At 41.9% G+C, this 15329-nt stretch overlaps 1 protein-coding gene across 11 annotated transcripts in view; it reads left to right on the top strand.

Moving 5' to 3' along the window:
• The window catches only part of SYNE1 (spectrin repeat containing nuclear envelope protein 1), a 270851-nt gene that overhangs the window by 102661 nt on the left and 152861 nt on the right, over positions 1–15329 (top strand). For all 11 annotated transcript variants that reach the window (XM_077925894.1, XM_077925896.1, XM_077925887.1 and 8 more), the window contains 13 exons: positions 700–879; positions 1640–1790; positions 2251–2409; positions 3719–3901; positions 5285–5386; positions 6096–6299; positions 8066–8273; positions 8811–8923; positions 9828–10033; positions 11597–11752; positions 12299–12590; positions 13774–13946; positions 14606–14915. In XM_077925894.1, the coding sequence (XP_077782020.1) occupies positions 700–879; positions 1640–1790; positions 2251–2409; positions 3719–3901; positions 5285–5386; positions 6096–6299; positions 8066–8273; positions 8811–8923; positions 9828–10033; positions 11597–11752; positions 12299–12590; positions 13774–13946; positions 14606–14915 (2437 nt within the window). The remainder of the gene's footprint in view (positions 1–699; positions 880–1639; positions 1791–2250; positions 2410–3718; positions 3902–5284; positions 5387–6095; positions 6300–8065; positions 8274–8810; positions 8924–9827; positions 10034–11596; positions 11753–12298; positions 12591–13773; positions 13947–14605; positions 14916–15329) is intronic.

A 15329-nucleotide genomic window follows, 5' to 3' on the forward strand; every position in this document is an offset into this window, starting at 1 on the left:
GGGATATAAAATTTACGATGTGAAGGCATTTGTATGGAAAACAGTTACAATAATAGAACTTACTGTACATTGAACAAAAATAGACTAAATTTCAGAAAATATTTGCAAGTACGGTACACTGTCCCATCAGGAATGGGGTTGGTGTTAACCTTCCTAAGTAGTTAGGTATATGGTTAACAGCAAATAATATAAATCTGTATGAAGATAATTATTTTAAAACCTGGGAAGATATTAAAAGAAATTTGCAATTTTGGGACAGAATGAAACTTTCACTGTTAGGTAGACTGTCGACTATAAAAATGAATGCATTACCAATAATGTTATTTTTGTTTCAACCAATTCCAGTGATTGGCAAGACAGATTGTTTCAATGTATGGCAAAAAGATATTTCTAAATATATCTGGTAAGGGAAAAACCAAGAATAAAATATTGATAGAGGCAAAAGAGAGAGGAGATTTCTCCCTGCCAGATATGAGATTATATTATGAAGCATCATGTCTTTGTTGGTTGAAGGAATGGATTACATTGGAGAATTCACATCTTAGTTTTAGAAGTTCATGAGAATATTTGTGGTATGAAAATGTGAAAGTACACAAAGGATTTACAAATCACATAATTGGTGATGTTATTTTTATTTATTTATTAATGAAGAAACCTAAAAACAAATTAGCAATACATAATAAATATGTTGATTTACAGATTAAGGATTTTTAATCAGTTGGATGATGAACTGAATTCTCACCAGCATGAACTAAAATGGCTCATGAGCAGAGCAAAGCAAATTGCCCAAAAAGATATAAACCGTGCTCAAGCGGTTGACAAGGAGATTAATTGTTTGGAAGTCACCTGGGAGGATACTAAGAAACTTATTCAAGAAAAGTAGGTATTTAATTAATTGCAATATTTAAACATTGAAGGTTTTTTATAAATATGTTGTAATGACTTAATACACGCTGCTAGAGTTGTAGGTATAAGTATCCTCCTTCAAGTTGTTCTGAAGAGGGTCAAGCCTTTGCAAAAACTCCAGCTGAATGGTGGCAAATGCTCTGCTAGCATTTGAATGCCCATAGAGGCTTAAAGTCACTCACAAAGCACCTATCTCTCCCTTCCCCTTAGTTCAAAAATTTACCTTTGGAGCAGGAGAAAGTGGAAGTTTTTATTCCACCCCTATTAGATTCTGGGATTGATAGTTCCAATCTCTGTCAGGGAAATACACACTACCAAGGTTCTGGAAGAGGTCACTATTGCATTGTAAATTTATGTGCCAGAGGTCACTATTGCTACCTTCCCCTGCCCTAAATGTGGGTTTCTAGAACAAGGAGAAGGGCAAGAGTGGCAGTTCCACTTTACGTGGTCAAGGCAAGCATACTGCTGCAAGCAAAATTGCAGGCTATTTAGTTCTGTTCACAAGCATTTGAACAGGGCTGCTCAAAGGAGCAAAACAGCTTTGTTGGCTGCTTTATGTACGCACCTCCATTTTCTACTTGGACCTTTGTATCAAAGTGCATGTCCTCATTGCTGCTGCAAATCATGGGAAGGGAACTACAAGGCACCAGGAAATTGTGCATGATCAGTCATACTCTGGGCGCACAGTAGACAAAGCATACGTGTCATCATATATATTTTTTCCACATCATAGGCAGGAGCAGTGTTGTGTCCTTGTTGACCTGATAAGAGAATATCAGAGCCTGAAATCCACAGTAAGCAAAGCCATAGAAGTTGCTAGCAATGTTACAATTACAAAAGCCATGTTGAAGGACCAGGAAGATGTTAGATGGGCTTTATCAAAGGTAAATTAAAATATTTTCATCCTAAAAAAAGCAGTAGTAATTATTTAGTGAATCGTTTTAGCAGGACTATAGTCATCTGCCGATTCTTCACTTTTGAGGATAGATTCTTTTATGCAATGAGCTGCTACGTGAGAAGGTAATCCTACGTCCACTGATAAGGTAATGCATAGCAGTCATTCGCAAGTGAAACAGTAGGGTTTGGTTGCAGTTGCTTGACTGTGATCTCTATCTGCAATGTAAAACATATGTGCATTGCTTTACCTACAATGAGTAAGTAACTTTATTGCAAAACTCTAGATTGGCCTTTTCAAAATAAAAGTACCGGTAGTTGCTTGAAATCAATAGTGCCTAAGTTGGTCATGATGGAAAGTTTAAAATGTAACGTGTAAAGGTGATTAGACAGAATGGATGGTGAATCTGTTTACAGATTTTTGTAACAAGCAAATGTTTCTGTTCACAGCATGAAGCAGCCAGAAATGAGTTGAATGACAGACAGAGGGAACTGGATGCCTTCACTAACAAAGGAAAACACTTGCTAGCAGAATTGAAAAAGATTCCCAACTGTGATCCCATGCTAGTAAAAGTTGACATGGACAGCACTGTGGACAAATGGCTGGATGTAAGCAGTATACAGTCATACCTCGTGTTGCGTTTGCTTCAGGTTGAGCGTTTTCAGGTTGCGACCCGGAAGTACCGGAAAGGGTTACTTCCGGGTTTTGCGGCTCGCGCATGTGCAGATGCTCAAAATGTGAATAACTGAAGTGTGAGTCCAATCATGGGAATGAAGCGTTATATATAATCAGAACTTGGCCTGTATTATATATATACCATGAAGAATTCATGGCACCTTGAAAGATATTTTTTATTAATTATCAGAATTGCATTGCATCATTTCTCCAAGGAGCACAGTGCGGCATATGCAGAGTTTTCCCATACAGTTCTCAACAATCCTGTGTGTATAGTTTGACTTGAGAAACAGGAACTGGCTCCTTGTCACCCTGTAAGTTTCTTGGCCTAGTTGGGGTCTGAACCCAGATCTCTGCAGTCTCAGCCGAACAGTTTATTAAGTACACTATATTTATATAAAATGGAAGGAAATGTGAATTTGATTTCTCAAAGTGCGCCTTTTCTCCTGGCAGGAAATAACTACTTCAGAAGGGAAAGCTTTCATCAGGGAAAGTGTTAAGCCCCCTCCCTACATGTAATGGTTCCAATCCTGATTGTGCCCCACACAGCTCTTATTCTTAAAGAGAAAAGCACACCAATATATTCACACACAGTGCATTATGTAATGCAGTCAGCCTTGAAATTCAGGAGGAGAACGAGGCATTGATTATAGCACTAGTTAACACCAAGCCCCCAGATCCAGTGCCACAGAGGCAGCTTGGCTTTCTACTCTCACTCTGTGCAGATCAAGGAGGAATAAGAAGCACAAAGGGTTAGGGTTGCTGCTCCTGTGTGCGCTTCTGGTTAGTGGTGATGACTAGAGAAGGAAGGTGGTAGGGTAGAAATTCATTATAATTTGATGCAACTAGGGAGTGAAGATAATGCAACTGGACAAAGGTTCCTGAGCAAGGCTGCAAGTTCTTTAAAATAAATTCCTGTTTCTGGCATGAGGATAAATTTGAACCCTTGAGGAAGGTCTTCCCTTTTCCCAGTGACTAAGCAGGGGTCCTTGAAAACACACTTGGATCTTGTAAGAACAACAAAGAATCTGGCACCTTTGTCACTCGGTATACAGATGGCATAGTCAGGAGGATGTTCTCAGTCTGTCTTAGCAATCAACGTGAGCTGTGCTAGAATGACAGGTGGGTCAGCAGAACTAAGCAATTAGTTAAGCAATTAATTGACTTAAACTTACTAGAATAATCAATAAAGATTTATTTAATCAGGCAATATCCCTAATTGCTTTCTTCATTGCATAACAGGTTTCAGAGAAGCTTGACGATAGCATAGATAGGCTGAGTGTCAGTGTGTCACTGTGGGAAGATGTCCTGGCAGTTGGTGATGATGTGGATGGGTGGTGCAACAACTCCATCTCACAGATGAATGGCATTGTCAGCAACCTGGCCAGCTGCCAGGGAACCGAGGCTTTCCTGGAAGAATGCCAGGTACCGTTAAATTGTTAACAGGCAACAAATACACATCCAATGAATACACACAATTTACAGGTGTTAAATGCTTTTGGAAGAATTCCCAGCAGAATTGAAAAAGTCAGGAGGAGTGAGAAGGATGCATCTACCTTTATCTAGATCCTGTGCCTATATCCAATAGTGGTTGGCTCATCTGGCTTCCAATGCCAAGGGTTACTGCCAGTTATCCAGAGATAGAGGGGTAGGGACAAGGCAGCAGGGAGATCAACAAAATGTGGCTGCAGTCACAAATTCCATCAGAGGCTCCCACCATGCTTGCACTGAACTCCTTGTTGCCTTGCTGGTCTGCCTTTTCCTCTAAGTAATGGTTGGCATTGGAAAGCTAGGTGAGCAATGCTGTCGCACTGACCACTACTTCCTGCCCCCGGCTGAGGACATTGGGACCGGGGGCAAGATGGCAGTGTGGGAGCAACAACAAGAGTCCAGAAGCCAGGGGTCCGAGGGTCAGGAAGCAAGAAGTCACAAAGTTGAGGGTCCAAGGGTGAAGAAGCAGGGAGTCAGGAAGCCGAGGTCCGAGGATCAGGAAGCAAGAAGCCAAACGCAGCAAGGCAGGAAAGGTGTTGCTGTGGCGAAGAGCCAAAGGGAAATGCTGACTTTATATCCCTTATATTCCTGCCCGGCTGTTGCCACCAGGTGGAGTGAGTTACCAAGCGGCTTCACCTGTGCAGCCTTGCCTTGCCTGTCCAGAACCAACTTAGGAAGGCCCCAGTCCTGTGAAGCCCTACTGGTCACAGGCCTGGCTCCTGCACGCACTCCTGACACCATGACCCAAGTTACTTTTTCCAATAGGAATGAATGGCAGCTGTTCACTTATATGGAATGAATGCACTTAGGGCAGTGGTTTTCAACCAGTGTGCCATGGCACCCTGGGGTGCCTTGAATGATGGTCAGGGGTGCCATGAGCAACACTGGCCTCTGTCCCTCTTTCTTTCCTTCCCTCCCTCCTCTGATGTCTTTGCCTCCCCAAGGCTTGCACAGCTGTTTATTGCAGCAGCCCTGGCTATAAGCTCTGCAGGCGAATGGTGCCTCTTGCAGGCACCTCTCTATGGGGTGGGGGGTGGGGGTAAGCACAGAGACCAGAGGCTGCAGCAGAGGCTGCCTGGAGGACTCCCAAAGAGCAGAGCCTGAGGGAACACTCCACAGGAGGGGGGTTGAAAAAGGGTGAGAGGCTGCTAGCTCTATAGGCAAGGGATGATACAACTGGACTCCTGAGTCCCACAGGGGAGCCACAGAAAGAATGTAGTTGGTTAAGGGAGCCGTGGACTCAAAAAGGTTGAAAACCTCTGACTTGGGATGGAGATATTAAACTAAAGCCATTTTTCCTCATGTGCTCTTTTACAGTCTCAAATTATAAATAAAGAACAGAATGTGGAACAAATCAGTTCAAAAATATCTGAGCTTAAAGAATTAGTAAATGCAGAAGAAGTTCCCCCAAATCTTCAGGTAAGATATTGTAGCCCATTGCAGCTAGTTCTTTAAGGTCCTTTAGGAGCCCAAACAGACTTTCACACTCTTTCAGTCTCAGGCTTCTATGAAGTTTGATTTGAATTAATAGCTCTAATCTTTGTTAAATGTTCCTGTTACAAGACTGTATACATAGACGAGAGGGAGTCTATATTTGGCTCTTGGTGTTTAAAAATCCATCATGTAACTTAGTGACTGGTCCTGATTCTTTCAAGAAGAAAGATCAGATGGCCTTATTGTGAAATTCCTGTTAGGCTGAAGATTGTATGAAAGAACAGCCACAATAAGATTATTCCTTTTAATAATGAAGGCAGTGGCAGCTTGAAAGCAAAATGGGACCACCTTTGTAAGACTAAAATGCTAAAGTTTGGTACTGGCAGCTGGAGGGAAGTTATCAGCTCCCCCCCCCCCCCATTGAACACCTCTGCAAGCTTCTGTTTAAGGCTAGCTGGAGCCCTGATCAAGAGGACTCCTCTTAGGGTGAAAGGCTATACTGCAACGTTATTATTTTTGTAGCTGCCACTTGTGGGATTTAATGTTTGTATTGTTGATTCATTAAAGGACCTTATGTTTTCTTATTTAACAAATGGTACCACAGAAGTGGGAGAATAATTATTTTCAGTTGTTTTATGATTATGACAGGGAGGATTTGCTTTAATGAATCTGCTTGTTTTTGTTTTTGTTTTAGTTTTTAGAAGCAGATTTAAGGAAAAAACTGGTGCACGCTAAAGAAATGTCTGAGATAGCAAAAGAAACACTAAAAGATTTCAGTTCTCAGAAGATGCAGTTACATAACTTTGTTAATCAGATGGAAAAGTGGCTCACCAAAATGGAAGAATCACTCCTAAGCTGTGCTCATAGCCAGGATCTGTCAGGTCTAAGCACAGTCAAGGTGAGTATTACAAAAACAATATCGTATTTCGAGCTTTATGGTTCATCAGAATTCCATATCCATTCTTATGTCACTGTAGAAGGGCATTAGTGAGGCTTTGGCATCACCTTGTGGTAGAAGGCAGATTTTTACCTTTACCTTTTATAGAAGGCAGAAAATAGAACTTGTGGGAAGTAGAGAGCTGCCCAGAACCAGTTTGCTTTCTTGCCTTTCATAAAAATGTTCATATCCGCCCCCCTCCCCCCAGCTTCCATCTCCTTCAGGCATTTGTTCTGTTTTCACTAACCAGGACATCATACAAGGTGAGGGAAGCATATTGAAGTTGAAGTTAGCAGTTGGCCAGCATCGGCCTCACCACTCCAACAACCAAGTTCATGATGTTGCCTTGTGAGGTGGGGCAAGGGTGCCCCCGCCCCGCCGACCAGCAGGAGGGAGAGGACAGTGTGTCAGACTTGATGGCTCCCGGCCCTGCTCGGCTCTGGCCACCTCCTGATCCCTCTTAGCAGCGTTTTGTTTACATTCCAGTAGCGGCCAGAGCCTCAGCATGCCTGTGCCAGCCCTCCTCCTGTCCCCATAACCCTCCTTGTCACCACATAGGCATCCTGCCATTGGTCACACTCTGCACCTGCTCACCAGAGATGATGTGGCAGTGGTGGGAGGCGGCACATCAGGGTTCCAAGGAGCATGTTGCAGCAGCTGGCTACCACCACCACCTTCACAGCAACTGCCAGCATGGAGGCCGGATCTGCCACCTGGCTAGATCCTGCTGCTTGAGGCAGCTGCCTTACCTTGTCTCATGTGTGGGCCGGCCCTGGTTTCATGGCACCTTTAGCTCAGAGACAAAACAAAAAAGACTTCATCCCAGATATCTCACTGTTTAATGCCAATTACAGGAAATGGACGAGATTTTAAACTAACTTAATATAGTGCATTTATCATGTGTTGGTTTAGAACTATCAGGAAAACCAGTGCTTTTTTCTGGGGGTATGCAGTGGTACGCATACCCCTAAACATTTTGTGAATCTTTGTACTTTTGTCCATTTACTGTATTTATTTTTCCCGATTTGAACTATAAAATGGTGATTTTCTTGAGTCAAAATGAGAGTACCCCTAAACATTTTTTTGAAGGAAAAAAGCACTGAGGAAAACAAGCAAGCTGTTCCTTCCCCCTGCCCCCTCGCTTTCCCCCTAGAAATCAGCCATCTATTTCCAAGTCAAAATGTGAAAAGTTATCACTATACAGTAGTTTTCATATGGTCCGGAGTGGAGAAATTTCCTGCTTTGTTAGGCTTGGTAGAAACTTGTAGCAAAGATATTGGAAGCTATATAATGGCAATGAACCAGAGGTATTTCCAGGGTCTAAGGCTTAGATTCTAAGTCTAGAAAAAATGTAAGCAGGGCTGCACATACATTTCAAGAAACTTCAGTTCAACTGATACATGAGGAAGCGTCCCAAAATTAGGGACAATGGTGTATAGTTTCAATGTACTTCATACTGAGGTAAAACAGTTAGTAGAATAATTTAAAATCGATTTCTTTTCTATTTTGATGGCTGATATTTCCCTCTCCAAGGTTGCAGGTTCAGCCCCTTGAAGAGACTGCTGCATATTCTTGCATTGCAGGGGGTTGTCACTAGATGACCCTCAGAGGTCCCTTCCAATTCCAAGTAGGGAATAGATATAAATAAGTAAGATGGTATGTATGTGTTCATGATAGATTTAAATAAACATAATGCTCTCTATTTGATGTTACAAATTTTTGCTCAGAAAATACAAAAGGACCTGCAGCAGCAGCAGAGCAACTTTGATTCCACTCAGGAAACACTTAACAGCCTGTGTCGCAAATATCCATCTGTGGAGCTGGAGACTCTTGGGGGCACTGTCACATCACTGATAAAGAAGTATGAGGCTGTGAACCAGTTATGTTTGAAAACACAGACTTCCATGCAAGAGTCCCTGGAAAAACACTTCTTCCGTGAGTCGTCATGGTTGTTAATATGTGAGCCACAGGAATGTATGAAATTGCTTGAGATGAATCATGCCAGCTTTGGTTGGTGAAACGTTTCCATTAACATCACTAACTCATTTTTATGCATAGCCTTTCCTAAAACTCAAGTTGCCAAAAACTTGCTTTACTTACCTTTCCAAGTAGCTGGGTTTTTGCATAAACTGTCTTAATATATTCACTATTCAAAACAGAGAGTCCTAGTCAGTATTCACCAGAATAACTCAGCTGTTATTTCTGTTTTCTAATTCTATTAAACTGCCACTGCTGTTTTGCAGGCTTCCTTGTTTTTGCTAACACCAAAGTGGTCTATCATAGAGAACAATATTCAGTGTTCCATTACTGAAGTGAAATCTATGCCATTGTTCTAGTGACGGTGATTACAGTATACAAGTCAGTAGTGGAAAATAATAATTAAAACAGAGTATTCTTGATGAATTCTGAGCACAGAATATCAGCATTTTTGTATAATAATGTTTTATATCTATCCCTTCTTGTTTTTTTAAGAATCTATGTGTGGATTTCAAAACTGGTATTCTGACCTGAAGACTGCTGTAAAAGACTTAAGTATTACATCTGGAGATAGTAAAGCCATCGAAGCAAAACTCCATGAACTGCAGGTACTGTTACCATGGATGACCAAACAACACATTGTTTGGTTTTCAAGTCTTTTGGGTCATGCAGGTGTACCCTTTAAGCACTCACAAAGCCTTGTGGGTTTTGTGAGTGCTCAACATGCATGCTCACCCTCATTACCACCAGCAAAAACTCTGATAAAAATACCTTGGTGAAGGCGCAAAGATAACAGGTACAGAAGAACTCACTGAAGACAGGATACTGCTAGCATGTTAGTGGTCACAAATAGCATCTTTCCCAAAAACATTGTAGGCATGGTGACATGTTGTATGTATCTATGGCATGAAATAATACACATACCGTCAATTGCAGCTATGGAGAAGCCCCTGGGAAATGCTCAATGAATGAACCAACATTAATCTGACTTTAAATTTTACCCAGTCTTAACTGATGATGCTACCAGGCCCTTTGTGTTTCCAGTGATGTCTTTTGGATTACTGTGGATGTTAGAGAGTGCCTTGCAACCTACTCCCACCAAGATCTATCCCCACCACCCTCCCTCCCTCCCTTTACTTGCCAAGGATGATAAAGATGGTTCCTCAAAACAGCATTTACCATGGTTGTCTGCATACCTGGATGCTACTATGCAAGTGTAAGGTGGATTGCAGAATGTTGGTTCATAAGAATTTTTTTGCTAGTTGGTCTTCTATACACAAGAACTTTGTATTTGTTTTCTAAACAAGGAGTAACATTCAAATCTTCTGTCTACCATCTGAAGTGGTACATTCAAAGGAAGTCTGTGCCAACTAATCTTTATGTATAAATAGTCTTGGCTTTCTAAACAATTGCTCTTAACATTCATGCTTTAACAAATCTTATTCATTTCCATTTTCTTTTTCCTTCCTCTACCCACTTTCCCAAGTAAAATTCTGTGTTTGTTCCACTCAGAAAGTGTTGGATTCCGTTGAGGAAGGAAGGAGCAAGCTGGCGGCAGCTTCCCAGGAAGGAGAACATCTGTGTGCTTTCCTACCTAAATCATCTGTGAATAGCATCCAGGAACAGATAAATAAAGCTCATCAGGACTTTGAGGGATTCTTTAAACAGTGCGTGAAAGATAAACAAGCTCTGGAAGAATGCATTGCGGAGCTGGGAAGGTAGGTTGTTTTATTCATTTGTGCATGTGATGCAGTGTATAAAATATCCATATAAATCTGCCTTGTGGTCTTGGTCTACCTATTCTGACCAACAGTGACTCTCGCAGCCATGCAGCCCCAGAGCTTTTTAACTGGATTGGGCCTGGCAGCTTATGCACACAAAGCATGTGCTTGACCACTGGACTTTGGCCTCTCCTAAAAGAAGTGGATTTGCTTGACAAAAAGAAAACAGTAGCATATAGCTTAACATTATGAAATCGTTGGTAACCATGTCAAAACATTTCCTTTACAGGGAGGAATGTTTGTGGTCTCAGTCCTCTTGCTTACATAACATCAGCAACAAGTCCAGTTTTGAATACTTTTATTCATGTGCTCATAGCAAACAGTCCTTCTTTCTAGTTTGTACAGTTAAAATGGAGATATGGGTAGGATTGTTGACCATTGGACACTCCAGTTGAAGCAGGAGAAAAGGAGCTGTGGATTTGCCTACTTCATTATTTGCCTGACTCCCTTCATCTTCGGTGGCAAGCATGTCTCCAGGATGTCACACAGGCCAGCAGATTATGGTGGGCAATAAACAGCACAACTGGGGAGAGAATGGACCAAACAATCTATGTCTGCATTTTCTCCTGCTTCAACTAGATGTGTAAATGGAGATGCCTAGTATCTGTGGAAAGAGGTTACAACCCTAAAGGAGGAATTCAGGATCGTGCTAAGGTGATCATTCCATCAGGGCAAGCATTTTGGTTCACCAGACAGAATGATCCCCCCTTTCCTGCCCCTGTGTGCTGTCCCAAGAGTTCTCCTGGACCCCTGAGCCAGCTTTAGGGGCACTAAGGGAGCAGGGAGAAGCCCTGTTGTGCAAATGGAAACCTTCTGTTGACGGGACTCATTAGGTGAATCCTGTCCTCAATATGTGAGAGAGAGAGAAAGAGTGAAAGGGGAGGGGAAATAGAACAACCAAAATAGGCTTATTTGACATTTATATTTCCTGTATAACCTAACCATATTTGGGCATTCACCCCTCATACAATTAAATTTGTGTAAGGTAGAGAGTGGGATAATTTTCACTAGCTCTATCCCTGCTGGCCTATTGTTTCCTCATCAGCCCTAACTCCCCCCCATCCACACATTGCAAGGGGTGGTCTCTGAAAGTGGGAACCTGCTCTAGGCTTTAATGTATGTATGCTCCACACGCATACAGCATATATTGGAGTCACAAGAGGGGTGAATGTATGAGTCGGGCTGTAGAGAACAATCCTTCCATTGCCTTCAGTTTCCACGTAGACTATGATAAAAAATTAAGCTGTGCCACTTTTACAATTTTGAAAGCTCCATTCTCTCTATAATTCCCACGGTTTTGCTTGACATATTTAGATCCTTGTTGAGTATTTTTAGGTTACTCGTCACTGAACAAAAATAGTTTGTGTGCTGCTCTCATGCACTAGGCATTAAAGTAAAACTGATATCTAGACAAATTTATTTCTCAGTTTGTGTAATAGCAGGTGAATTCTCTCTTTATCTAGCAACAGTTGCATACTTCTGCTTTTGTTTTGTTCACAGCTTTGAGGATCTGTGCAAGAGCTGGAGTTTGTGGCTCCATGAAATGGAGGAAAGGATAAGCACAGAAGCTTTGGGTGAGAGCAAACAGAATATTTCTGATAAGAAAAATGAGGTGCAGAAAGTGGAAGCATTCCTAGAAGAGCTGCTGGTGGCCAGGTAAAAAACAAACTTTACCTAAATATCCTATCTTCTTGCCTGCTCTATTATATAATAATGCCTACACGATCCTAAATAGTTTGCTTAATGTGTATTTTTACCAGCACAGTGACAAATAAAAAAAGAACTGAAATCAAGAAGCAAGTGAGATATGCATATGGGTCTAGTGCTGAACTTTTTTATCCAAGATAGCTTAGTAGTTAAGGGAAGTTTGCATACACTGCAATATGCAATCAGTTCAGGGAACCGTTTCTCATATCCACCATACAGGTTTTGTTCCGTTGCCATAAGTGAGTCATGGCACATAAATACATCAACAGTCTAGCAAGTCTCAGTCCCCTTAACAACCACATTCTTATTAAGGACTAAGGATTCAGTATGGGATGTGACTATGGGGCCCACTATTATATTATGATTACAGTTTTGTTCATGTACCCTTATGTGAATCTTTTACCATTCATATTGGAACTGTATTGCAATAATGAACATTGTCCATAGTTTTTCATATGTGTAACTCCGTAAGCTTTCTTCTCCGTTTTTGTTTAGAGAATCCTTTGATAAACTGACCCAGAAGTCACAGGTTTTAAATGAGAAAGGATATAGTACTGGGAAGGAAGTCCGTCAGGCTTCTCAACATTTCTCTGCTTACCATAACCTAATCAAGGCAGTGAAGGAAAAGCTGAAGACCTCTCAGGTGGCTCTCCAGGAACACCAAGCATTAGAAGAAGCTCTGCAGGGTATGTGGACCTGGGTGAAAGATGTGCAAGAAAAGCTGGCCTCTTCAGAGGGCACCATTGGGAGCAAAGTCGTGTTGGAGAAACGCCTCATGCAAATACAGGTGAAGTAACAAAATCACGGAACTGTTTGTATCAGAACTGTTTGCTGGGTGCCCTCCAGAAGTTTTTGTGACAATTACCAGCACTTGTGTTGGTGGGGGCTGATGGGAGTTGTAGTCCAAAGCCTGTGAGGCACCCAGGTTGGCAAAGGTTTCAAATGCTTATCCTCATATGCTTCCTAAATCCAGATAAAACTCAATCTCTAGTTAAAGACAAAGACAAAAATGGGTTACTGAAAATACAGAATTGTCCGTATTTCCTCGCTTGTAACCTTATGTGTCACTTTTGAAAAGAATAATATTCAGCTGTTAAACCAAAACACAAGTGACCATAAAGTGAACACTAAAATTAAAAACTAAAATAACAGCCACAGTTTTCAAAAAAAGGATCCACCATGAGTAATAACAGGCAACTAAAGCATCATTGGGACGCGGGTGGCGCTGTGGGTTAAACCACAGTGCCTAGGATTTGCCGATCAGAAGGTCGGCGGTTTCAATCCCCGCAACGGGGTGAGCGCCTGTTGCTTGGTCCCTGCTCCTGCCAACCTAGCAGTTCAAAAGCACATCAAAGTACAAGTAGATAAATAGGTACCGCTCTGGTGGGAAGGTAAACGCCGTTTCCATGCACTGCTCTGGTTCACCAGAAGCAGCTTAGTCATGCTGGCCACATGACCTGGAAGCTGTACGCCGGCTCCCTCGGCCAATAAAGCGAGATGAGCGCCGCAACCCCAGAGTCGGCCACGACTGGACCTAATGGTCAGGGGTCTCTTTACCTTTTAAAGCATCCATATCATCACCATCCCTCAAGCAGGCCAAATGGTAATCAGAATTACTCCTCCACTCTAAGAGACAAAATTCCCCTTGCTTTCAAAAGCTGAACCTATCCATTCGTTTCTGTGGCTTACTGTCCAAGGGTAACCAATATATTCTTTCACCTTTAGTGCTAGTTGTGACAACACTTTAAAAGCTAGATCAGGCTGAACTATTATTGTAATTCTATAATAATCCTGAAAGGGCTTGCTAAGAGGAACCTAGAATTCAGTATTGTCCATAGAAAAAACTACACAGGTAATCCTTTCTAATGTCACGTATGATACAGTTTTTGTTTCAAAACTTGATGGGTGGCATTCTTCTTGTGGGTAATGTGGGTGAACTACTGAAGCTTTACAGTCCTTTTGCTTCCTAGGAGATCCTTTTAATGAAAGGTGAGGGAGAAGTCAAGTTAAATATGGCAATTGGCAAAGGTGAACAAGCCCTTAAAAGTAGCAATGAGGAAGGGCAGAAAGCGATACAGACCCAATTGAAAACATTAAAAGATCTCTGGAGCAGCATTATCAATACCTCCCTGAGCTGTCAAAGGTAAGTTATTTCGCTTTCTACATATACTTGTGATCATTGTTTGGTAACTTTCTTCATTGAGAGTTCATCTTACCTGGTGATTGATTAATTAATTCGCTTAGGACTGGTTTGCATTGATTTGGATTCTAAGATAAGTGAAAGGAAGGAAGTTCATGAAAGAAAAAATTCTGGTCCCCTCCTTGATCTTGCATCTGCCTACACCCTGACAAAGTATCTCTGGAAGGGCAATGAGGCCCTCCAGAACATTGAGGAATGGGAGCCTGGCAGGCTGCTATGGGAGAGAAGGGCCAGCCAAAACCAACTAGCCAGTTCTGAGCAGAGTGCCTTAGGGGGCATGGCAGTGATGGCTACTGGCCAGTCTTCTGTGTAAAACATGTCCTTTTCAAGAATAAGGAGGGGGTGGTATGAGAAGGAAACAAACAACTGTTCATGAAAAAGGTTAAGTAAGAGACATGTAACCTTCTCCGCCCCCAAATCATTTCTATTATTTCCCCCTCACTCATCAATAATAACAAATTTTTCTTTCCCAGTTGCCACCTGTGATTTGGGGTGGGGTGGGGGCTGAATTGGCAGGAGGTGTTTTACAGCAGCCCTAAATCTAGTTCATTCTCTTAAATGGTGTAAGATTTTAAATGCACTGTGCATTTCTTTACTGCAAGCTTGCTTGAGTCTGTGATTCATCAGTGGGATGAATATCTGGAGAGGAAAAGTCAGCTAGACCAGTGGCTGGAGTCAGTAGACCACAAAGTGGAGCAGCCTTTGGAGCCTCAGAATGGCTTGAAAGAGAAATTCTCCCTGCTGGACCATTTCCAGACTATTGTTGCAGAAGTGGAAAACCATTCTAAAGACTTGCACCAGCTCATGGGTAAAGCCAGAGAACTGTATGAGAAAACAGAGGATGATTCTTTCAGAGAGGCTGCTCAAGAGGAGCTGAAAATCCAGTTCAGTGACATTGCAACGGTAGTCAAGGTAAATATTATGTATGCTATCCCATATAGATGGAAGTATATTAATCCAAGAGATGCTGTGCTTAAATGTTTTAAACTTCTTTGGAGTAGCTTAGCAGCATCAGCAGTGGACACCATGTTGCAGCTGGGCCACTCATCTAACTTCCATCCAGCTGAGTCACTGCAACACACCTAGAAGGAGAACGAGAGGGACAGGCATCGTTTGCACTATGCTGACCTTATACAGTAGCATGAGATGCTTAAAACCTGTCAGAGAACTCAGGAGGAACTAAGATTTGAGTGGATCGTTCCAATACAATTGGTTTTGTTTACCATGAAAGGACAGGCAAATATTGACAGGAAGTTATTGGAAATATAGTAGAGAATAAATATTTTGTAACTGGGAAAACGTAGAGTCTATGCAATACAATACTCA

Source organism: Podarcis muralis, chromosome 3 (assembly GCF_964188315.1).
Source record: "Podarcis muralis chromosome 3, rPodMur119.hap1.1, whole genome shotgun sequence".
Taxonomy (NCBI): domain Eukaryota; kingdom Metazoa; phylum Chordata; class Lepidosauria; order Squamata; family Lacertidae; genus Podarcis; species Podarcis muralis.